Below are 24,881 nucleotides of genomic sequence, written 5' to 3'. Positions count from 1 at the left end.
GCTATATTTGTGCTACCATCTGCCCTATCCCTGTGCCAGAGGAGGAATGTAGCTCCAGCTCTGATTCATCTGCTCTCCTTCGTCCTGCACTGATCTGCTATAAGTGTTCCTCACAGCTAATGCTTAGCTTTGAAATGAAAGAGGGGCCTCACTGATGATCCTTCTACTACTAGCACCTGCTTAAAAAGGTGCATCAGCCGTGACCGTTTGCCGTTCTGACCCTCCCTTCTTGTCGGTTTGTGTCTTGCAGGAGATTAGAAACATGCACAGCGAGCAGCTGATGGGCATCAGGCGAGAGGAGGAGATGGAGATGTCCGACGACGACATGGAGGACTCCCCTGACAGCAAGGACTCTGAGGACTCAGGTATGCATATGCATTTGCACGTATTCACGGTTCAACACGTCTGTCGACATGCGCTGATCAAGATCTTCAGGGGACGAACGCCGAGAGCGTCGAATAAACGGGGGGGAGAATGACGGCTGTGTTTGACTGAAACGACAGTAATCATCCCCCGAGCGTCTGACATGAATAGAAGAACGCATTCAAAGTACGTCAAAATGCCGACACCCGAGCACGCTTTGCTGCGTCGACGTTGAACACGACGACTAAAAGACATCCGCCCCAGTCCACCTTGTGATGCACGCTACTCCGTGTTTGTGAATCTGTCCACACCTTGCCAGCTGCCGTCTAATATCAGATCGGGGTTCCACTGAAGTGCCGTAATCCTCTGCCTCTCCCTCAAAGGACTCTCTTTGTGTTCGCCGAAGAAACTAACGGCGCTCCTAATCTCTCCACCGCCGTTACAATAACCCACGAGTCTAGAGTAGTCGCCCGGGCAACAGTGCTGCATCCGTCGCCGTGCGCTCCGTGCCTCTCCGCGTGCCGTTACGCTCTCTTCACATACTCCTTCTTCTCGCCTTATAATCACTCCAATCTCTGCCGTTTGCTAATATGACAGCTTCTCTAATCAGCATGCAAATGTATGTAAATACAGGCGTCAGCTCGGCCCATTCTCTTTCGCAACCTTGCTGTATTTAATTTCGATATCAGCAATTAGCATCGCTGGCAAGGACCTGTCATTCCACTCGATGCAACAGGATTGACAGAGGTGATGGGTGTTAATGTGACACTTTGTCTTATTTGTGTTAACTGCAGACTGTTACACCCCCTTTACTCACTAACCTTTTAGCAAAGGGGCATGTTTACACGTCAACCAGGCCCGCTGAAAACACCTGTGTTTTGACTGCAGCCTCTTAAAAAGTAAATCAATGCTCTGCGTCTGACTCATGTACAGAATAGAAAGCAAAATAACCGCTTGTGTGCGTGACTGTGTGCCTGTAGGTGTGTGTGTGTGTGTGTGTGTGTGTGTGTGTGTGTGTGCGCGCGCTCGTGGATATCTGCAGGTCGATAGCGCCGCCTGTTATGTAACAGAGGGGGAATTGCTCTGAATCTGGCCAAGCGGTTGACATCCCCTCACACCAAGTTGATGAGGCTCTCAGATCAATAGTCTTCTCACCTCATACCCTCATTTTGCTGGGAGAAAAGTACACACAAACACGGCGTGGACGCACACACACACACACACACACACACACACACACACACTCGCCCAGCAAGAGTTCATTAACACTGCCAATGGTCCTCCATGATAGACTGCAGGCAGCACTCATGAACACCCACACAAAACCTAACCAGACACGCAGTCATGCACACACACACACACACACACACACACACACACACACACACACACACACACACACACAGAGGATGGGGCTTATCTCCCCACTCCAGTCAGTGTATTTCACTTTTCCAAAGAGCTTCGCCCCTCAAGGCCCACAGGAGGAGAGCAGAGCTGATAATACTGGACATCTCTGGAGCCGAGCAGGTTTCAAATAATAATAACTCCCACCGTCTCGTCTCTTTGCTCAATAGGTCAGGTCAAAGTCCAGTAGAGAGCTATTGGACAAAACACTCTGGGATTATCACCGCTTTCTGGAGTCTATGTTGATGTACTGTAAGGTGTTTGATTATCCCACACGGATTGAATATCAAAATAACAATTTACAGATAGCTTGACAGCGTGGTACCTTGACATTTTGGTCCCTTTTTTTTTTTTTGCTGGGTAGATGTGTGAAGAACAATTTCGGTTTCACAAGAAAAATTTCTGCATTTGAGTGTTTTTTGAGTGGGTCTTTTCTTTTGCGTAAAACCGTGTTCAAGATTTCACAACTTTTTAATTTCAATCTGATGACAGTTGTGGGGTTGTTTGCTAAAGTGGAGAGAGCAGCTGCTTCCAGTTCTTTTCCCCATTCTCTATTCCCGCTTCAAATTCTTCTTAAAACCAAAACTCTTAAAATTTGCTGTAAACAAACAAATCGGACTCTCCCTAATACTCCAATACCCGTGAGTTTGGCCACTGTTGCTCTGTAGAAGAAGCCGGTCAGAGCAGTAGTGAATATTTATCAATCATCTCAAAGTAGAGCTACATGAAGCTGATTAAATGAGTCTTACTGAATTAAACCCACGGATATTTGAATGCCGTTCTAGAGACTTAAAAGCGCCCTGATCTTTTTCTGTCCTGCAGGAAAGGACAGAGACATATTTAGCAGCAGACATATATCAAGAGGACATTTGTCATTTAGTGTTTCAAGATGCCTGAAATTTGCATAAAGTCAAACTGAGCTCCATTACGCTTTTGAATTTTAAGACGCTCACCACCCCGTAATCCTCCTCGGTGTTTCCTTTCCCCCGCTCTCGAATGAACAGTGAGGGATCTGCTTGCAAATGTCTCCGCGTAACTGATACACAAGCTTCAATATTTTGATAAAAAGCCGCGCTGTGAGACTGAGACCCAGTCAACCGTGGCAGTGTTTTACACGATAAACACCATATTCCATTCTGCTCCCTGTAGCTGTTTCCCAAGCGGAAGCCTTGAAGGAGGAGAACGACTCGCTGCGCTGCCAGCTGGACGCCTACAGGAACGAGGTGGAGCTGCTCAAACAGGAACAAGGCAAGAACCAACCGGTCGGCAGCGAGGAGGACAACGCGCACTCTCAGCAGCTCAGCTTCCTGCAGCAGGCTCTGCAAGGCATGCAGAAGGTATCTGCACATGCAGCCGTCTGTCCAACAATAGGTTTAATCTCCTGTTCCTAACTGTTAAACACCTGGATGTTTTTAAAAACAAAGTCTCTCAGGTTAACCCATTGAGTTTTCAATGCAGGACTTTAAAAGTGAGTGCTGTGCAGGAACAAGTAGAGAGGTACAGCTGTCTGCAGCAGCTGTTCGTCTCTTCTGAAGAGCTGCTGAAATAATTATCTTTTCAGGTTTACTCTGGTTAAAGGAAAGCTTATTCGCTGTTGGAATTGGTTTTACTTGGGATTGGAAGGTCGTGAGCTGTGATTCGAATAGCGCACAAAACCCAAGGCTATTAAAACAATTTCAAACCATTTATTCAAAGAATTATCATGAAATGGAGTGGATCTTTCTACGAAAATGTGCCTCGAATACCATTCAGCACAGTATGTACAGTATGCTTACTTCTAAACGTGGTTCTTCAGTCTTCCATTCCCAAATTAAACCCCTCTCAGTGGTTGGTGTTACGGTTTTTGGATTGGTTTATTGGCAACACGTTCATATATTCATATATTCATAAGATACTTGCTCTGTGTGAGACTTTGTGAGGGATAGAACAATAGAAGGCAGAGACGGGCATTCGATGTCTGAAGCCAAAAAGAAATCGCATAATGAAAGAAAACGGTTTTATGAGATAGTTCAAGATGCATATGCACATTTCAATAAATTAGAAATAAAACGTAAATATATCATAACGCATGAAAGGAGAGAAGGCACTGAGAAATTGTGATGTATCACTTGGACACATTTATTATGTTCTGTTATTTTATAAAATCAACATCTTAAGCTGTGGCTCAAAAGTTCCTTCTTGAACTGGGAAACTATCTCCTGGAGCTTTCAGTCATTTCACATGATCTTCACAAGCAGATGGAGGAGGAAAGAAAATCCATCGCCGACTGTATTTCTTAACTAAAGAATATTTGAACTCCTGCAGCTTCACCTCTACTCTGCAAACATCTGCTGAGGAAGATCATGTGCTTTTGGTGACCTTGTTTCCTTCACTACTGAATCTTTATGGTGCAACCTTCCCACGTTCTAAAGAACAACCCCTTTAATCTCACCGTTAAGCACGGAAGAACCACTAAATTGACTCATTCTGGCATTTGTCAAGTGTCCGCACTTAGCTAGCTGTCACAGGTAATGGAAATTATGATCGATTCATGTAAAGAAGAGAATCCATTAATGCCCTGCTGTTCATTCCTGCTTACAGTGAGTAATTACTTTTGCAGCTTACGTCTCTCATGGTGTGTTTATGAAAAGATTAGGGGAACGGATTAAATGAACTGGACGACGCCGAAATTGGATACCTCTCCTTTCCCGGGGTCCACATGTTGCTTCACGCAGACACATAAATTGCAATGAAATATTATCAGCGTGTGCTGGCAACCTGTTCCCTCGTTTGTGAATTATAGTGTGCGTCTCACAAAGGCACTCGGATGTGTAGTTCAGCAACAGAAAGAAAAGAAAAAAAACCCACCCTGGCTGTAAAGACCCCCCGTGTCTCAAAGACCCTCGTTTTGTTGACATGAACGCAGCAGGAGGCGAATCTTTCCATCTGCGTTCAGCAGATAAATTGGCGATCAAAGCTTCGTCTAACACCAGTTCCTGCTTCACCCCAAAGCAAGGATGAAACCCCAATGAGCGTTACTTCTCTCGTGATGTTCTTCATCTATGTGTAATGAGGGATTCTTTTGTGTATTACAAGCAAAACGATTTGGCAAATTATTCCTCTTGGACCCATTGGAAGAGAATCGAATAAGACCATAATACAACTGTTTTCTCTTTAGTAAATGTTTATTGAAGATATAATTCACGTCGGTGTCTAATTGCTTTTTTGTTTTGAGCTGAAGTTGTAATTACCGATGTAGGGATTGCATGCTAAATATTAATAAAACAAATGGCTGATTTTGTTTTAGCAGGTTAGTATTTTCACGGTTAGTTAGCTCACCGCAGCATTAGCGGCTTACCGTTCTCCCCTTCTTCTTCTTCTGTTGTTGTTGCAGCAACTCTTAAAAATGAGGGACGAATTAAAACAGCGGGAGGCGGAGCTGGAGAAGAGTTTGGAGGACAAACAGCAGCTGAACACCCAAGTCCAGAACCTGAAGGAAGGACTCCAGAACCTGCAAAACACACACGTGATGCAGGTTCGTCTGACAGAAAACACACATTTCACAGCTGGCTTTCCTGAGAATGAAGCGAGGGGAAGAATCTGCCAAGTTTCCTCGGGTTTTTTTTTTTACGTGAAAGTTCATTTCTGGGTTACTCTCTTTGCTTGAAAGTGAACATTATCTAATTTGCACTTTAATAAGAAAGAAATTAGTTTCCGCGCATGAAAGATATTGGAGGAATAAATCCTCGATAAACAAAAGGACATAATGTGATAGTGGTGATGTGGAGTTTTGGGTCGAGGAAAATGACTCAATAACTTGAACTAGTTTAAAACTTATTTCAAAGCTCATCAGATATCCCAAAGTAGCTATTTTGGGTGAGATCCGTATGATATTAACACTGAGAGAAAAGACCTACCGCAGTGAGACAGACGTTTTCCAACTTCAATGTTCTGGATTCCCATTTTCCTCCCAGGGAGCCTATTTCATTCTTCTTCAACACGGAGTCTAATCGACTGTTTCATTTCTAATTTCCCTCCAAACATGTTTATGATGCAGCGTTCACGTTTTAAGTCGAGTGAAATGATTTCCCTTTACTTTGCTCTGGTTATTGTGCATAATTCCTCCTGTAGAAAACCTACCAATAATCACCTGAAGGACCGTTTGAGGTCCTTTGTGTACTTCAGTTGTACTCCATAGACAGTTCATATGGACAGAAACATGTTCACTACAGTGTCTCATAAAGGTAATAAATGACAGTGTTGGCTACACTACTGTATGTCTTTAGTGCTGAACCAATGAGCTGATTCATCTATTAGTACGTTGGCAGAAAAATGAAATCATAAATTTGGGTTTTGAGGTGTTGGTGAGATCAAAGAAGCAACTTGATGGACAGATAAACGTTGTAGCGTCTACGTCTGCAGAACTATCTTGTCCCTCATCACTTGAATGATATTGTTTGCATGTTAGCAAGCGATTCATCGATGACCAGAAGTGTAAATATCAGCATGTAAGTGAAACATAGCTGGTGCAACAGCCTGCTGCCGCTGGAGTTTCCTTCACAAAAGTACAAATAATACAAAACATGTCAAAATAATGCATATAAAGTCGTCTCACGTCATCTTTAAGGATCTAAAAAAAAAAATACATTATCTATTACAAAACCCCTCCATTATTACAAACAAACATTCATTTCACAACCAGAGACACATCGAGCGCGGCCGACCGCCGTCGAATCGGTTTCCGTATTTGTCTTGCGGCTGAGATTTCATGTGACATTGACGACCAGCAACCCAATCACATTCCTCTCTGATTCCCGGGCGTCTTGTTCCCGTGGGCTCCATCGACTCTGGCCGAGATGTCACGTGATCGATGCGTTCCCACGGCGTGAGTGCGATCGCCACATGGGGAGATATTACAGGAGAGATTGCGCAGATGTGAAACCGCGGTGCCGTGGCGGAGCTGTTGCACACGGCCTCATCGTCTGTTAGAGCCGCTCCTGCTGCATTAGTCATCCATCCCAACATCCCATTTGTTATTTGATTGAACGCGTTGCTTACATTGAGGCATGTCCCCCCCCCCCCCCCCCCCCCCCTCGACAAAGCTCCATCTGAAATTGATTAGAGGCGAGCTGTCGCACGACAAGAGCACGCTGCTAAATACAATGCAGCGTGATCTACAGTCTTATTAAACAATTTCAGCTTTCAGGGGCCATTTTTCTCCGTTAGACGTGTCGTGTTTACAAATGTTTCAGGTGTTGTCCCGTATTCCCAGGATTCAAGTGCTAATGCTCGTCGATGTTCCTTCTGGCCCGGCGTAATGAGAGGAAGGGCTGTCGTCGAGACGAGCCTCGGGTTCAATCGCCTATTAAATTGGATGATAATACGAGCGGGAGGCTCTCGATCCACGCGGGGCCCCATGTGCTGTCTGTTGGCTTTCCAATGTACTTGCAGGTTTTTCGTGCGACGCAGAGCTGAATTTGTAATTCGCGAAAACGTCTCCTCGCTCGCATCAACCAGAGTGACAGAGTTGTCAATAGCCCGTTAATGGTGATGAGTTTGATTTGAAATGTGTCGCCGCCACTGCGAGCTCGGGGAAAATATGCTAATTACATTCCTGCATGTGGGCAAACATGAATCATGAGAGGCAGTCTCATTAAAGGGGGGGGAGAGAAATCAATTTTCGGGAGAGGGTTTCTCCGAAGATAAGCCGTCGTTTTGTGTTATTTGTCATGTTGGAGAGATCTCTTCACGTCACCACTCATTGCTGGATTGACACCAGTGCAGGTCATTGAGGCCATTAACCCCTGTTACTATTACGATCAAAGCAAACGCCTCGTGACATTTTCTCCATACGTATTATATTTCAGCGCTGGCACTGATGATTATTTGTGTTATTGATTGATCTGTCGTTTATCTTTCTGATTAAAGGAGCACTTGAACGATTTACCGTTTCATTTCTTTGACGTAAAAAGGACTTGCGAGAGACACGGGTAAAAGAAAAACGGTCAAAATCAAACCGGCAGAGGCTGAAATATTAGTCGAGCTCCGAAAAATGCTCAGCGTCTTTAAATTTGACTCTTGTCTGGTAAATGTCTTTAAAACGCCACAAGTTTAGTTTTTCAGGCTCGCTGTCGAGGTTTAAGAGTCTTGAGCTCAAGGTTGTTCTGTCGGCACTTTTGAAAGCTCCCTTCAGAGCCACAGAGGACGTTATACAGCCGAGCACTCCAGCAAGTGAACTGGTGTTCATGTGGAGTCTTTAAAATGTCAGAAAATTGTGAAAAAGGCTCATCGTAGTTTCCCAGGGCCACAGCGCTGTCATCTTAAAATTGCTTGTTTTGTCCAAAAAAAACAATCCAAAACCTAAAGATACTCGATTCAAATGTTATAAAACAGAGAAGAGCAGTAAACGCTTCTGTTTCAGAAGCTGGAACCAGAGACTGTTTGGCTCTTCTGATTGATAAAACGCTTAAACGGTGACTCAATACGTGATGACGTTGATAATCCTGTGATTACCAACCAGGGGTACTTGCACATTTAATTGTGGTATTTGAAAAGATTGTAGAGTAGCTACGCTGATGTAATCAACTAGAAATTATGGGGGTTTTTTTATATAATAATTATCAGAATAACCAATACCCTTTCAGCTGCCATAGGCCAGCTACACACGGACATTGCTCGGTTTCCCTTTGACGTGACTCGATCAGGAAGAGGATACGAAATGTAGCTTCGGTCACTCTTGATAGTCAAAGGCAGCAGAACAAAGAGACGTCCCGTCTGGTGAGGAGGCACCGTTCAGGGCTGTGGGCGTTCTTCCACACTGAAAAGGTTGAGAAGCACTGGTCTGATAGAAAACAATGGAGTAATTATCTCTGCACCAATATATTCCCAGGAAATCCGAAACCCCACAAAGTCTTTCATTGTTGCAAAATTAATCGCTCACGTTAATTATATCCAAATGTAGTTGGAGCGTGTCTCTTGTTTTTCTCCTTTTTTTCAAAGTCAGCAACATTTCTGGACATTATTCTAAAAATAGACGATGCCTGTGCTCCCCCCCCCCCTCCTCTGTCTGACATGAGCACTTAGCTTTTTTTTTTTTTTTCTTCTCATATGTCTCTAATGCGCTGCAGCTGGAGACGTCGAAGGAAGACGACGGAGGCGGCGAGGAGAGCGCTAATCAAACCAGCGTAAGTGGGAAAAGGTTGAGCCCTCCTCAAATCCTCTCCAGATATTGCTTTGTGTCCTCATTCTCCCTTCTTCTTCTTCTTCTTCTTCTATCCTCCTCTGACACTCTCACTAACCTCCGCCAGTGACATGACAGATCATTACGGGCCAATCCAGTTCACTGCAACTGCATGTGTCATCGAAATAAATCACCCAGACACAACTGGGCTAGGAAATAAAGAACTCATAAAGTCAAAATGGCTCGCACATGTGCATATGTCCCCCACACCCGCACACACAGTGTTGTGAGTGTTGTGGATAGATTAGAAACAGGAAAGGGCCACCGGGCATCTCGCACCATAAGTGGAAATAGTACACACACAATAGCATGTAGGACAACACGCAGACAAAAAAACTCCTCTGTTGTTCCGCCGCCATTTTTCTGCCACCTGTCAGATCTGAAACAAACAGCTTGATCATTTCCTCTCCAAGTCTCTCTCTCTCTCTCTCTCTCTCTCTCTCTCTCTCTCTCTCTCTCTCTCTCTCTCTCTGTGTTCTTCTTTCACTTGTCCCTCCTTTGTCTGTGTGTGTGTGTGTGTGTGTGTGTGTGTGTGTGTGTGTGTGTGTGTGTGTGTGTGTGTGTGTGTGTGTGAGACATGCATTCCATCCCTCTATCAGAAATATAGCTGCTGGCAAAAGAATCTCCCCCGCCTCATTATCCTCGTCTTCATTGTCTCGCCGTGTTAATGTGTTGGTCATGAAACTTCCTGATGTTTTCATTCTCATTCACGTTCGTCTGTTTACTGCGTGCCAAGCGTCGACTCGAGTCTCAGCTTGTTTACTTCTCGTCAGCCGCGGTCAAACAGTGGCTGGGAGCAGATTCCGTTAACGCAACTGTCTTAACTGTGTGTGTGTGTGTGTGTGTGTGTGTGTGTGTGTGTGTGTGTGTGTGCAGGAAGCCACAGTTTCAACCGTGGTGTCCTGCAGTCAGGAGAAGGAAGGCCCCACAGAGAGGAACCCACCGAGTCCCGTCCACTCCGAGAGGGAGGCTCTGCTCGTTGGTACGCTGACACAAATCTGACTCTTGCATCGCTAACACCGCTTAGCTGTAAATGTTGTAAATGTTGTTTTGGGAATTTCTTCAAATTTGGCCCAAACGTCCACCAGGACACAAGGATTAGCATTTGGTGGTTTTTGGCGATTACTCAAGAATTCATGTGCTAATTATGAGAATTTCCCACAAATGTCTTAATAGGATAAAAAGATAAAGGGATGGCATTTTGGATTCTTAGCCATACTGTGGCACTCGCTTTTTGTAGGAATTTGATTAATTGCACATTTGTTTCAGAATAAACTAAGCACAGGCACAATATGAATCTGAAAATGATGTCGAAAAACCCGAAGCGATGAGCACCTTCTCAGCCTCAGTTAGCTTTGAACAAACTACATCGAACATCCAATCATGTCTAAAGTGTTTATACCTGCTTCAAATGGCCACACTGCTGTTCTAGCTGCCTCCAGGCATCTCTCTCTCTCTCTCTCTCTCTCTCTCTCTCCCCCTCTCTCGCTCATCTCTCAGGTCGGTGCTTTCAAACAGTCTCCCGGCTACCTTTTGATCCCACCAGTCTGAACAGCGCAGCTTCTCCTGTATTAATGGTTCATACTGCTTACTAGCAGCTTAATCATTGTTTATTGTACTCCCGCTTCCTTCCTGCGGCTGCCGCCAGCCACGGGCCGCACATCTGCCGTCATGAAAAGAGTTGGCGGCGACCGCTCCGTGCCTGAAAGCGGCCTGTAGTGGTGTGTGGAGTGCAGAGAGAGAACTTCAGAGTACGGGACCGACCCCGCTCACTGTCGGTCACTTGCACACCTGAGCAATTGCTGTGTAAAGTGAGCATTATTGTATAATGCTCTGTTGCAAATTGTTGGACACGGCCTCAAGCCCCCCCCCCCCCCCCCCCTCACTTCAAGTACACAGAGGCCCGGAGGTGGGTGCATATTCCCAAATGAATCCGTGTTATATAAAAGTACCATAAAGTAATTGACACAGCCTGGGGGCGGGAAGTAATCCAGCGCGGGGTTATTGGTTGGTTTCTGGAGCTGCAGGCGTTGTACTTGATGTGTGTTTGAAGGGGCTAAGATAATACGATATTCACAGAGCGGCTGAGGGACGGGGGTCAGAAGGGGCTTACGGCTCAGCTTTGCAAAGGGCACTTGAGCAGATTACCGTGGCATTGTTGAAAACCGGCAGCAGGTGTGAAAGCGGACTTTCTTGCGGTGCCTTCAGATACAGCGTGAAGCACGAACGCATAAAAAAAAATAAAAATCAGTAGAAATACTCCAACAGAGATTTGCTCTCGCTGGTGCAATTTAAGTTGAAATCTCTTCCGCTACCGTCGAGATGTAAATTTGCATGACAATGTAAAGCAGAAGCTTTGGATTCCCCCATCAGATTCGGGAAAGTCTGATGGTCACAGTTTGCCTTTTATCCTGAGTTGGCAGACCCAAAGGAGGAAATGTGGTGCAAAAAAAAATAATGGGAGCAATTTTGAGTTTCTGTTGACTTTTTAAAAGTGCTCCAACGATCATCTCATTTGAATATGTATTGATCATGAATCTGAGCCTTAATATGACACTCTGACACTCACTCATATTCTGGCAGTGTGCACACAGGGAGTGGGCGCATGTAGTTACAGCAAACGTCTGTACGAGTAGCTGGAGAACATGTCCGTTGGCTCTTTGAAGGCAAATAAACACAGACAGCGAAACCACTCCAGTGGGTGATTTTATAAAAATAAATCAACATGAGATCTACTTGGTATTGTGTCTGAATTGGACCATTAGACTCATAGTCAGCGGATCAGCTCCAGGCCAGCGCGTTGTTCCTGTTCGACTTTCGACTTACCTCCTGCGGCGTGGCAAAAATGAAGCCTTGAAGTAGTAATTTCCTCTTTAAAAAGTCTCAAGCGTTTGCTGCATCGTCGTCCTCTTTAAGACTTTTAACACTGTTTGTGTGTTGATTCCGCTGCCGGTTTCCTCGCTGCTCTGTAGGTGGTTAGCAAGCAGAGGTGGAGGATTATCTCTCTCCTGGTCCCGTCTATGAGCCGACAGCAGATGGTTTGTTTGAGCTGGGGGGAAGAGTACGGCTTTTTTTGATGAGAGACAACGGCATCAAAGCCGCCATTAAACACTCCCTGTAATCTGGAGCCACAATGTACGAGAGGCTCTTAGCGGCTCCGGGACTCCCGTCAGAGGCACATTCGTTTCGTCCGCTCTCGACAGGCGACAGGAACTGGATGTTTTTGCGACGCGTCTCCGCTTTTAACATGTTTCAACGACTTCCTTTGTTCCTCCTTCAGGGATCATTTCCACCTTCCTGCACGTCCACCCGTTCGGAGCCAGCATCGAGTACATCTGCTCCTACCTGCAGCGTTTGGACACCAAGGTAAGCGGGTTCGCTTGAATCAAGACTCTGGCCCTCGGTATCAGAGCCTGCCCTCGGTATCCCCTGTGGATCAGATACACCCATGCAGACTCTGTGGCGGCCCCCCCATACCGGGCTGACATATGGGCTTGCTGTGTGCCAGGGCCCTGCTGTTTGGAAGAGACAACGGCCCCTCGGGCCATTAGAAGGGCTCGGTAATGCTTTTTCAGCCATTTCCATTGAAGTGGATGCGTTTTGGAGGAGACGGCTTAAGGTGAGGCAGATGCACTTAAAAAGAGTAGTTTGATATTTTGGAGAGCAGTACTGATATTATCTTCTAAACTCTCTGCCAAAATGTCAAAGTATCCCTTTTAGCAATCAGAATAAGATTGGCTGGATGGAGATTGTGTACCTTTTTTTTTATTGTGGTAATCTCTTTGAGATTAAGATTTTATGGGCCTGACTAGGGATGGGTTCAGCTAATGCCCAGATCTGTTAAGCTCCAGCGCTAACAAAGCTCTTATCAAACCTTTCTTATTAGCAAAAAGCCCTGGAAAAACATGACCAGTGACAACATCTGACTGCCACTGGTTGAAATGACACCTGTGGCAGATTAGATCAGCTGCAGATGAACAGAGATAATTCTGTAACTGCTAGAATTAAAAAGAAGTCTGTCTGTTCTCTGGTTATTATGCGCTCTGCAGCTGGTGCCTGCATTCAGCCAAAGATTGATTGTGAGTGAAAAGTAATTTCTTAACACCAATGTGCGTTTGCCAGTTGACTGAGAGGCAACTGTTCTCTGGAGGAATGATCTGGCTGATAACCTTCCACCAATTTACCCTTCGGTATTTGGAGTCGGTAGTAAAAAGCGGTGAAGGCTGCAGCTGTGAACATTCAACAAGGCGAACGCTACAAACTGTTGTGTTGCTGCCTTCTCAGCCAGGGAAAAGGTGTTCAGACAAAGAGCTCTTATTTGATCAATTTGACGAAATGGTATCAAACCTCATCCCTAGACCTGAGTACAACAGAGGAAACATTCATAGAGGAAAAAGATGTGAACAGAAAAACACATTCACAAACTGCATCAGAGACACTTAGACATCTCTGAATTCATGTAGAACGCTTTTGTTTTGGGGAAGTTAAAGTTTGTCTTCTTACTTTTCTCTTCGCTATATGTCTGGCCATATGCGGCTTGTTGTGTGATTTCCCCTGACGCCGGAACATATTAAAAGTAGATCCTTCATTCTGACACTCGAAGCCAAACAGCGTCCTTAGTTTCCACTCTGTCTGACCGAAGCGCGGCTATTTCATCCCCGTCGTTCCAGACGTATTATCGCTCTTCACCGCCACTCACACGAGGCTTTCAAAAGGCCAACCCTCAATGTCACCTCCGAGTGGTAACACTAAGAGTAATGGCATTTTTTTTTTATTTTATTTTTTTTTTTTTTGCTCCTGTCTCGACAACAAGGAGACCTTCAGAAAAAATTGTCAGATGTCACCGCTCCCTTTACAGTCACTGTCCAGACAGAAGACGCAGTAAACATCCGCGCTGAAACCATCAAATCTCAAGCCACTTAAACTTAAACTCAAACTCGAAATTTAATCTGTCAAAAAACTTTGTCTCTACGTCCACAAGGTTGCCCCAAGAAATGCCTGTTCTCTGCAGCAGCTCTCTGGATATGCTCATCACCACCCTGACTCATTCTCACACATGCAAAGAATAGAGAGTGACCGTCTCCTCTCATGCCTTTTGGGGTTGTTTTTGTCTAGTGTGTCTGCGTTGTTCATGTGTTGATACCCTTGTGTGTGTGTGTGTGTGCGTGTGTGTGTGTGTGTGTGTGTGTGTGTGTGTGTGTGTGTGAGAGTGTGAGATCGTACGCCCCCTCTTGTCTGTCTGTGTGCGTATGAGTTTGCTCGTGCATCTGTTGTTCTCACGTCGACTTTCCGCTACACATATCAAGCAGCCCACAGAGTTTTTTTGTCAATTTCACTAGACTAGACTCTCCAACAACAAGCTCCGATTCCTCTCTGCTTATCTACCGGCTCCACACACACCGGCTCCATTGTCTGCCATGTCACACCGGTCCTATCTCCGTGATGGGCCTTAATGCGTCCTGACATCAGCGCCGGGGCTCCAACAACCCGGTTATTAATGCGAGACGGTGTGGGTCGCCTACAGCGGCCTCGTACAGTGGATTTTTGGCAACGTCACCTCGGGATTTCAGTTGACTGATGAGCCTCGGCCCACCCGAGCGGCGTGAGCCAGATTACGCTTAGTCAGGTGGCAGCGATGCCGTCACACTCCCGCTATAAACTTAGTTGCGCTGTGATTATTTGCAGTTGAGGGTGCGAGTGAGAGTAGAGAGGAGGTGTTGTGTGTAAAAGAATAAAGTGTGGATGGATGAGCAATGTCCAAAGTTAACTCATCGGTTGACTTGGCACATTCTATCATAGTAACATGCCCTCCTCTCTATTCTTAATGTAAAAAAAAATTTAACTTTAAGGAAACTTTGTGACTTGGCAAGAAGACAGCATTTTAAATAGCATGCCTCATCTTAAAGCAGCAACGTGAAGGATATAGTGGCATCTAGTGGTGAGGCTGCAGATTGCATCCTCCGCTCACTCCTCCCTTTCTAAGCGCGTCGGTGAAATACGGCGGCAAAAGGCTCTTTCTAGATCCGGTGTTAGGTTTGACCATTCCGGACTACTGTAGAAACATGGCGGCGCAACGTGGCGGACTCCGTGAAGTATGAACTGTAGATACTAAACATCTCATTTCCGTGGGGTGACCGTGGCTAAGTCGAGAGCAGGGTCGCCTTTCAATCAGAGGGTCGGTGGTTCGATCCCCGGCTCCTGCTCATGTCAATGTGTCCTTGAGCAAGACACTTAACCCCAAAGTAGCTGCGTCTACGGTGTGTAGATAGATACTGAATTGTAAGTCGCTTTGGATAAAAGCGTCTGCTAAATGACCGTAATGTAATGTAATTTCAAAGCTAACGGAAGGCCTCACTTTCTGACAGTGACCAAACACTGGTCAGGATCACAGCTTACTTAAGATTCACGTCACTAATGCCAACAAAGTTTTTCAAAAGTGCATTAAAACACCGTGGTCTATCCTGTCAAAAAAAAACAAAAAACAAGATTGGAGGATGAACAAAATGTTTTCAATGAAACGCTGGGTGTGTGTTTTTCAAAGATCTGATTGGCATTCATACAAAGCACGAGAATTCTTGTTTCTGATCTCTTGAAGATGGTTCTAGAATGACTTGGTGTGTCGTACTTTGTTCTCTGTCTAATGCTGGTCTGACGTGTGTGTGTGTGTGTGTGTGTGTGTGTGTGTGTGTGTGTGTGTGTGTGTGTGTGTGTGTGTGTGTGTGTTTTCGCAGATTAACACCGGTGAGGTGGAGGCTCTTCTTTCTCGGCTGCCCTGCACCTTCAGACAGGAGCTGACCGGCGTCGGAGCCAGTCTGGAGAAACGCTGGAACTTCTGCGGCTTCCAGGGCATCAAGAGCACGTAGAAACCTGCTCCTGAGAGACACGGAAGACACGAGACAACGCGGGGGGGACACTGTAAAGACGCGAAAGACACAGTATAAAGCCCACAAACATCAGAGACGGTGGACTGTACCTGACTGTACAGGGACACGGAACACTGAGCACAGATCTCGAGATGAGGAGGGAATGTAACAGCATTTCAAGGACTCCGTAACTGGCAGAGATGTAAAAAAAAAAAAAACTTTTAAAAAACGCAGCATTTTCATGGTTACGTGAATGTTGACACCAAAAACCACGGTGGCAGAAATCTTCATGAGCTTGAACTCGGTGTCTGCAAAATATTTTTAGACATAATGACTCTCCAGAAGACCGCCGATTCCCACAGTCACTGGATTATTCTGTAGTAACGGCCCACACGGGGGGGGTGGAGCGCTTTCTGAGCCTGCGGTCGGCTCCGTATGGCGTCGGGTGTGAGCGGCCGGGACTACAGGAGCCGAGGAGGCTCACCGGGGTCTGACTGAACACTTCAACCTCCGAACCCTCTGGCCTCCCTCGCTTCTCTTTTTGCCCTTCCTGGTTTGTAAAATAGATCTAAAAATGGATATATTTCTTCATTTTCTGTAAAGGCTGTTAAACAGTTGCATAGAATCATTTGTTGTAATACACTGTAAATGCTTGGATGATATTTTTGATTATAAAAAGACGTTTGAATATATGAAAATGCTTGAAGTCATATTTTAAACGATGCTCGGGCAGTCTGGTTGTAAAATACCTCTGTGTGTGTGTGTGTGTGTGTGTGTGTGTGTGTTCTAGTGCCTTTCTACAAACCTGCCAAGCTTCACTATCAGTCCTGGGAGACTCACCCAAATGCACCTGCACAAAGACAAATGGTCTCCTTCTACGCTGGCGCCCCGGTCCTGCTTGAAGGGCATTCTTTTCTTTTCTACCTTTTTCTCCTCTGAGAGGAGCTGGAGCTGCACTCAAGGCTGATTTTTTTCAGAAACCTTACATGAGGCCATTTGTGTCTTTTGAAAGCAAATGAAGCCGGGCTGAAGGCACAGCGCAGCGGCGCCTCACTTTACTGGGAAACACACCTCGGGGATCATGTAACGATGTCTAATTGGTGGGAGGCAGTTGTTGTGTGCTGTTGCTGCCGTGACGCGTACACAACACGTGTGTGTGCGTGTGCGTGCGTGTGTGTGTGTGCGTGCGTGTGTGTGTGTGTGTGTGTGTGTGTGTGTGCGCGCTACTTTCCAGGATCCATATATTAGGCGGTTACACAACACGCCTCAGAGGGGAGTTTTCTGCTCCGTCTTTGCCAGACAGAGAGCTCTTGCCGCCAGGACTGGAGGTTCCTCCCAGAAGCCCAGTGGAGCGTTCTTGATGCGCCTCCGCTGGGTCATTTGGCGGCGTGCTCTCCTCCCTTGTCGCTCTGAGAAACAAAGGTTTATTATTACACATGATTTGCGCTCGTCGGCCTCCTCCGTCTCCTACGGGCGTCGCGTTTGAGAAATTGCCGTTCACGCACTTGTCAGCGCGCTGCTCCTCGTACCTGAATTAATAATGGGGAATGAGGATGTTTTGCCTGCAAGTTTCGACGAGGTTTTTTTTTCCTTCCCCATCCGTGTATCCATTATTAACGGCATCGGTTTGAACGGGAGGAGGGCTTCATGGGTGGAAAGTAAACCATGATCCGTCTCGGGGAGAGTGGGGTCGTTTGCATGTTAAATGCAGTGTGTGACCTCCAACCCACTTTGTTTGTAGGCCGCTGTCGAGCGTGATTAGGACAGAGAGTGACTGCTTGTGCTGTGCGTTATTTCTGTCACATGTAGGCGAAACGCAAGACCAGGCCTGTCCCTCTCTTATTACACATTCTCCACTTATTTCTTATGATGATGATGATGATGTTTCTGATAGATGAAGGAACTGCAAATCGGCTTCTGCCTGCTTGATGGCGCTCATGGGATGGTGAGAGATGCTGCCTGTGTGTGGAGTTGTGCATCACTCCACTTCCTCTCCACACACTGCAAGACTTGATCTCAGCCTCTGATGACTAACTCCAAGCACACCTCACAGAAGCCTCTCCTCTCTCTCACTCATTAGCTTTCTCTCTTGCTCTCCCCGTCGTAAACAAAACACTAATATGGCGCCTTATTTTCTTTCAGAAGCTGCTTTTCTGCCTGGCGTTTCCTCCCAACTGAGTTGCCGTTCCTACGCGCTGATTGACTGCGGGCACTCGCAATGTATCTCTTTTACAGGCGTGTTTGTGTGCCTGTGTGTGCGTGCGTGTGTCTGTGTGTGTGTGTGTGTGTGTGCGTGCGTGCGTGCGCGCGCGCACAAACGCGCCTGTGGTTGTGCATCAGATGCTCGGGCGTCGCACAAGGAGGTAAACACAGACTAATTAAATCCAGCAGCAGTCCCTGGTGAACGCCGCTCTCCATTCACTGTTGTCTTCTCGTCGCTGCGACACAGCGAGGAGCCTCCTCATTAAATCAATTCAAGGTGTATGCCTAAGCCAAAACCATCCGGGGGGGGGGGGGTTACCTCCAGCGGAGGACGGCTCCCACCTTGTGACGTCACTGGGATGAGATGTTTGCAGATGTCCTTGGAGCATCTCCTGGTGTCAAGCTTTAGCGAACACTGAGCCTGGATTCTATAGAATGTAAGGGCACACGTGTCATTTTCTTAGAATGAGTCGCTGTGGAGGTATAATTGGACGTGAGGAGATAACCGGGTACGTTCGGGTGATCTCATGATGCTCGAGATACCCTTAATTACCTTTTTTTTTCCTCTCATGTTGCTTCCTGAAGGCATCTACTTCATTATGATTACGGCCTCCCTTGAGCAGAGCAGGTGAGAGGATGCTGGCCGTGCGAGTGGTCCGTAATAAGGAAAACGATCGCCGCAGAAAGTGGATTAGTAGAACACACGCAGAGGAACGCCGCTTTGTAGGCGTGTCCACGCGTTGGCCGTGGACCAACAGGTTTGCGGTTGAAGAGGTTTGGACGGTCCTCAGATGATGAAGCTCAACATAATCTAGATGAAGCTGGAACAAAAGCTCGCTGACACGATGTGATGAGTCAACAGCTCCTCCTATTGAGCGCCACGGCAGCTTACACCTCACACTGCATGTAGTCAGCCGGTGGGCCAGCACCGGGGGCGATTTGCATCGACAGCGGGGGAGAGGGGTGTGGCCACAGCGCCTTGGGGACATGTTCATGCAGGTTTGTTTTTTTATCTTAATAAAAAAATCTCCACGGTCTTCATTTTAGATATGCATAAAAGATCCTAAAATGTACTCTAGTTGCAGGGTGCCAGTGCTGCAGCACCGGGACGCACTAACAGCTCCAGAAACATTCGCCTGCAGGTGCTTGGAATGACTTCTTAGGAACCAAAAAACTATGGAATATTAAAACTAGAACGAAAGAGATTTCTGTGTCTTTGAGGATTATTAGTTTGGCAGGTACCAAATCACGGTTTGCACAATGTTTTTGTTTACTGCATTTCGGTATGCTAGTAGAATTGCATGCATTTGTAGCCTGAATGAATGGCAAGTGTTGGAATAATTGCTTTACACTGCTCTCTGGGGTGTCTGGGCACAGGATATTAAGCCGCCGATTTCCATGGAGTGTGACACACAGAGCATCTTACTGTTTAATTCAGCGTCTCTGCGTCTTTCTCTCTCTCCAGCGGTGAATGCCCATAAGGTATTTTTCACCCGCTAAGCGGGCTGTGCTACATCAAATACTCAGACCCTACAGGTGAGCAGGAAAGGTAAAGAAAGGAAACATTAGAGGGGAAGTCTCTCTCCCTCTTTACTTTTGGAAATGTATTCATGGGATTCTTCCAACAAACAAAAAAAAACAAAAAAAGAAACTTTTGCCGTTTAATTCTGTTCACTTAAAGAAAAGTGTCTCGGCCAAAGATCTCCCTGCCGTCAGGTCCAGCAGCGGTATCTCTGGCCCATTAGTTGGTGGAACCAGTGGGCCTGATCAGTGCGTTTGATCTGAAATGCCAGCACATTTCAGGCTCATGCCAGGTTCGATGAGATCTCCTCTCTCCTAATGAGCGATGGCCACTCTTCATGCTGTTATGAATCGAGTGACCTTTACCCAAACAAAACAAAAAAAAGAATCGCTTCACACAGACGGCAATTATCTGCACAGTGGAAACTTATTTGAGCAAAGTTTGGTTTTTTTTTTTTTGGGGGGGGGGGGGGGGGGGTATGAGAAGAGGTTGGGTCGGTTCTCCAGCGGATACGTTCTGTCCTTAGACACCGATTTTAAGTATTAATTGTGTTTGGCAGCAAAGAGCTGGCAAAGCATCCTCACGTGGGGTTCGCAGTTAAACGATTGTAGGATTTCCATTATGTTCTCGTTGGACCGCAAACACCTGAAGGCCTGCGGGGACGCCGGCCACCTGCGGAGGTAAGTGGTGTACATAAGCACCGTGGGCCCAAAGCGACGCAGCACGTCCGCGCTTACTAAGCCAGGTTTGTGTCCGCGAAGTAAACACAAGAGATAATAGCAGTTGGCGATATGAATACAATCCTCTATCACACTGTTTGAAATTCTTTATTACTATAGTGTGATGGAAAACTGAGGAAAAACAGGTGGGAACGTATTTTTTTTACCACGTTCAATGCCTGAGAAATAATACAAATAATACAACTTTATTTATTTATATTTACCACCTTTAAAAACAGAGTTTACAAAGTGCTTTGATAGCAAAAGCAAAGCAATAAAACAGCAGAAAGATAGACAGTGAGGCCCAACACAGCTAGAGATTACAGGAAAACCTAAATTATAATATATGAGAAAATCCCACACATGCATATATCATCTCACAATATAATCTGTAGTTATATAAATACTTTGTGGGCTCTCCCTGTGCTTTAGATTTGAGTATTGAGATTAAATAGAACTATACTGTGAATTTAGTTATTTCTTGTGTACCTAAACTTGTCCTACTTCATCAGATGTAGGTCATTTTTATAATAATTTGCTAGTTATTGAACCAAAGTCTGTCATTACAGACTGAAAGAAAGGTTATCATTGGGATGGTTTTATATCTACACAATCAACTTGGCTGTAGAGGTAGAAAGAGTCTAGATGATTATTAACTTGAAGCCAGAACTTGAAGCTCTTCCTGGAGTTACATCTTTAACTCCGGTTGGATGGATGGATGAGACATGGAGCAGAATATGGAACGAGCTCACGGTCCTGGACCCTGAATCGCAATGAGGAGGGCTGCATCTGGTGAACGCCGGAGGTGAGGGAGCGTCAAGGCAGCGCTGCAATGACAGCTGAAAGCAGCCCAGAGATGAACACTTCTGAACGCCGACGGCGACAAGATGATCGGGTGAACTTGACAGAGGGTGAAGTGGCATCAGATTGGTTGAAGTGAACAGTGACGATCAGCTGATTGAGTTGACAGCATGGGGATGTGCATAAATAAGGAAAAGTAGAGAGCGTGAGGAGTAGACGGGATCGAACTGTGGTTAAGCTTCGTTTCTCTCGACTTCACTGCGTTATGGTTGTCGTGTGTTCAGATCTTTTACTTAAATAAAAATGGCGAACTGTTGTAGCATTAGTGTAAAAAATACTCTGTTACAACAACCTGCATTCAAAATCTTACTCAAGTAAAAGTACAATAGGGTCAAAATATACTTAAAGTACCGAAAGTGAAAGTAAGATTTATGCAGAGAATCGTTCTACTACTGGATTATGATTAATGATGCATTATTTGTGTACATTGCTTGTAGCTGGTAGTAATTTAAACTACTTTATATATTGCTGAGCATCTTAATTTACAGTAATGAATCATCATGCATGAGTTGATTCATATTTTCTAACAATAATCTCAATCTGTTAAGTACCTGATGTCGCAAGATACACGCAGTGGAGGGGAAATGAGTACAAGTGACGTTACTCAAGTACAAGAAGAAGTACCTCAAAGTACTTGAGTAAATGTACCCTACATAGTTACATTCCACCATAGTACATGGACAAATTGCTTTTTTTATCAATACTCACTTAAACATAGTAGTTTTGTCCTTGACGGGATAGTGTTTCTCATAAGTTGATCGATTAATCACAGATACACAGAACTCAGTGGTTCTAGTGTATCCTCTGTTAACATGGTGACCTACCTCGTTAATAAAAAAGGCTTCCTCTTGTTGATGTCTTTACATTATTATGTATAAACACACAATAATGTAAAGAAAATCGTCTTTTGTTGCTGAATTATTCTTTGACCGTGTAGGCATTCCTGTAGCACTTTGCCCATAAATCACCTTAACGCCATCATCTAACAGTGAACTGCCCAAGCTAATCATCATGAATTTATTCTCATTATGAAGCTTCTTAACTGCAGGTACCGTGGGTGAACCACAGAGTTGAGGTCTTCAGTCTTCAGTTAACGTCTTTTGGTTCGATGCCGCAAAGCTTGATCAAGATCCCAGGGATGCATTCCAGCTGAATCAACGGTGACGTCTCTTGAGTTTTGGCTCAATGCGCGACTGACTCCATATTAAACCCGATTGATTGCGGTGAACATGTATTACCTTTATTCTTTTATGAGACAGGCTGTTGAGATGTGTTTGTATGGGTTAGTTGTGACTAAGACATAACATTCAGTAAGTTCAAAATAACTCTTTGGGAGGAATGTGTTGCAATGATTAGTCAATTACACAGTTTAAACCTGTCTCTCGCTTCTTACATGAGAAATTTGAATGTTTTTTTTAATTTGTTGTACAGTTTTCTGACATTTTACAGACAAAACATTTCATTGATTAAGTAAAAAAATATATTATTAGTTGTAGTCCTAATTATAAGTCAGTGTCACTGCACATTATTGCAGCCTTCAGTGCACTTTTTTTTTGAAAACATGGCAGCAAAGATCATTCTCCAGCGGAGTGACAACATTTACAATTTCCTTTGAGGTGACTTCACGTGTCGGGGTTATTTCTGACGAGCTTCACCTGAAAAAAATCCAATGAATTGACTCAAGTACCTTTTACATATACAGCAAAGAGAAAAAGAACGACTCTTTGGATGGCGCATACTAATGCGGTACAACCTTGTTTCATCTCTTTCACCCAAGCGCCTCAGTCATTCCTCCAGATTATAATTATGAAGTTTCACATTCACATACATGAACCTCCTGCGTGATTAATGCAAGTGTCTCCATGTGAGATGTCTGCTTTATGTCGATGTACTCGTCTCGCACAGCCAAAGCATGCGACATGTCCACTGCTCTCTTCAAGCTCCATTATGTAAATAACAAGAAAACCTGCATTCAGATAAATGCCAAGTAATTACAATGTGCAATGACTGATTTATGAATATTAATGGGATTTTGACAACTCTCCACAAAGACATCCAAACAAGCTGTGCTCTGCATTTATCTGCTGGAACATTTAAGGTGTCCTCATGGGAGAAGGAATTTGCTAAAGAACAGCTAACAAACAGCTCTTGTCGATGCACCTTGCATATATATATATATATTTTTGCAGTTTTTGCTGTGTGTTTTCCTCACTCCTGTGGGTAACTAGTCAAATGTAGGCAGTGCTGTTTGGAGATACATATCCAGTGAAATGTTCCCAGACAGCACATCTACAATCAGTGGATGCTGAGCTTGAGCAGGGTCCTTTTTTTTGCACTCAAGTATCACTGTCTTAAAAGAGGCAGAGAAACCAATTCATTCGGATAAATGGTGGAAATGTCTACCCTGCAGTAGAGTTCGCAGCGCGGTGAGAGACCACATGAAGATCTCGTGTGAGAACTGGAAAAGTCCAACGGCGGCGCTGAAAGGACCACGACAAATAAACCATCTACGTGGCGTAAACGTCAGATCTCTTTAGATTGAGGAATCCTTCCCGACTTAGATAATAACGCAGTTTATAGTCTATTTTCTACTTCCAATCCCATTTTTTTCTTTACAATACAAGCATAATCTCATTTTCACTTACGCGCCCCGAGATAATTTGACTGCAGTATATTTTACTCCCTACAGTTTCACATTTACGTACATCATGTGCTTCAATAGACTTCACAAGATAAGAGAAGTTATGAAAGTATCGGACAGGGAGTTATTCTTCACACTACTAACAATTTTCCATGTAGCCTTAATGTTGTTTTTATTTTCCTATAACTTTTTTAGTATAGTATTCATTCTTAGCTGGCCTCATTATCACTGACAGCTCATCTTAATATGTCTTCTATTTCATTTTAATGGACTTAGTTCTATATTTCATGAAATCTCTGTATGAATATTATTTCTTCTTACAGGCTTTTAGCAACCTCTTTGTTATCCAAGACTATAATTTAGTTTCCTATAACGCGCCATTATAGGACAATTATTTTCACACAGTGATGTGTATATTTAAGTATCTTATGCAACATTCACCACCTCTGCATAAACCTCCTCACCAATCCTTCTAGAAAATGAATTAGTGAACTCACATATTACCTCATCTGTTCTTAATAACTTAACAACTTAAGTCTTTTTACTTCCTTATCCTTCAGAGGTTGACAGCAAATAGCAGTCAGTGATTATTTGCATCATTTATTATTAGCCCAAAGGGTAGTACTAGTCCAATAGTACCACCACATTCCCTGTAATACTGGTAGAAAAGGAGAAGTCGTGTCCAGACTCAACTATTGCTTGGCAGTCATCATAAATGTCCCAGGAGGTTGATAGCGAAGTGCAGATTCAGAGCATTGATTGCAGAAGTCTAGCAAATTTCCCAGCTCAGTAAAGTGAGACCCTGTCGATGATTTTCTTCAATATTTCGTGTATTGCTTTTTTTTTTTTTCTGTCTGTCAGCGGTGCAGAGACGGCTGCCAGCGAGATTGCATCACTGTATTAAGTCATAGGGAATTCAGACACTGCAGGAAAAGCAGAGTCTAAAAACGGTTTAAATTCTCTTTATGCTCGCTGACAGCACAGCGGCGACGCAGGAACGGCCGGATACCATTTAATTAGTCTTGTTTCTCTCTTATCAAGCCTTTAAGTCCTATGAATTCATGATGATGGGAGTAAACCTGTACCT

The 24,881-nt window shown here is 44.7% G+C and overlaps 1 protein-coding gene across 1 annotated transcript; it reads left to right on the top strand.

Moving 5' to 3' along the window:
- The first annotated feature begins 237 nt into the window (after positions 1-237).
- Positions 238-16,541, top strand: LOC137888971 (ecto-NOX disulfide-thiol exchanger 2-like). The gene is made up of 7 exons (XM_068732501.1): positions 238-365; positions 2,917-3,104; positions 5,141-5,281; positions 8,874-8,930; positions 9,863-9,968; positions 12,267-12,352; positions 15,718-16,541. Exons 1-7 carry the CDS (start codon positions 263-265, stop codon positions 15,847-15,849), a joined length of 813 nt encoding a protein of 270 aa, XP_068588602.1. The 5' UTR covers positions 238-262; the 3' UTR covers positions 15,850-16,541.
- Positions 16,542-24,881: the final 8,340 nt, after the last annotated feature.

This window comes from Cebidichthys violaceus, unplaced genomic scaffold (assembly GCF_023349555.1).
Source record: "Cebidichthys violaceus isolate CVI_PGR_0920_01 unplaced genomic scaffold, fCebVio1.0.p SCAF_596, whole genome shotgun sequence".
Taxonomy (NCBI): domain Eukaryota; kingdom Metazoa; phylum Chordata; class Actinopteri; order Perciformes; family Stichaeidae; genus Cebidichthys; species Cebidichthys violaceus.
This window is presented reverse-complemented; position numbering and strand designations above follow the sequence as displayed.

Bases quoted from the DNA above. Each gene is read 5' to 3' on its own strand.
- LOC137888971 (XM_068732501.1), top strand. From the start codon at position 263: ATGCACAGCGAGCAGCTGATGGGCATCAGGCGAGAGGAGGAGATGGAG. The intron at 3,105-5,140 runs GTATCTGCACAT...TTGTTGTTGCAG, and splicing joins CTCTGCAAGGCATGCAGAAG to CAACTCTTAAAAATGAGGGA. The intron at 5,282-8,873 runs GTTCGTCTGACA...AATGCGCTGCAG, and splicing joins AAAACACACACGTGATGCAG to CTGGAGACGTCGAAGGAAGA.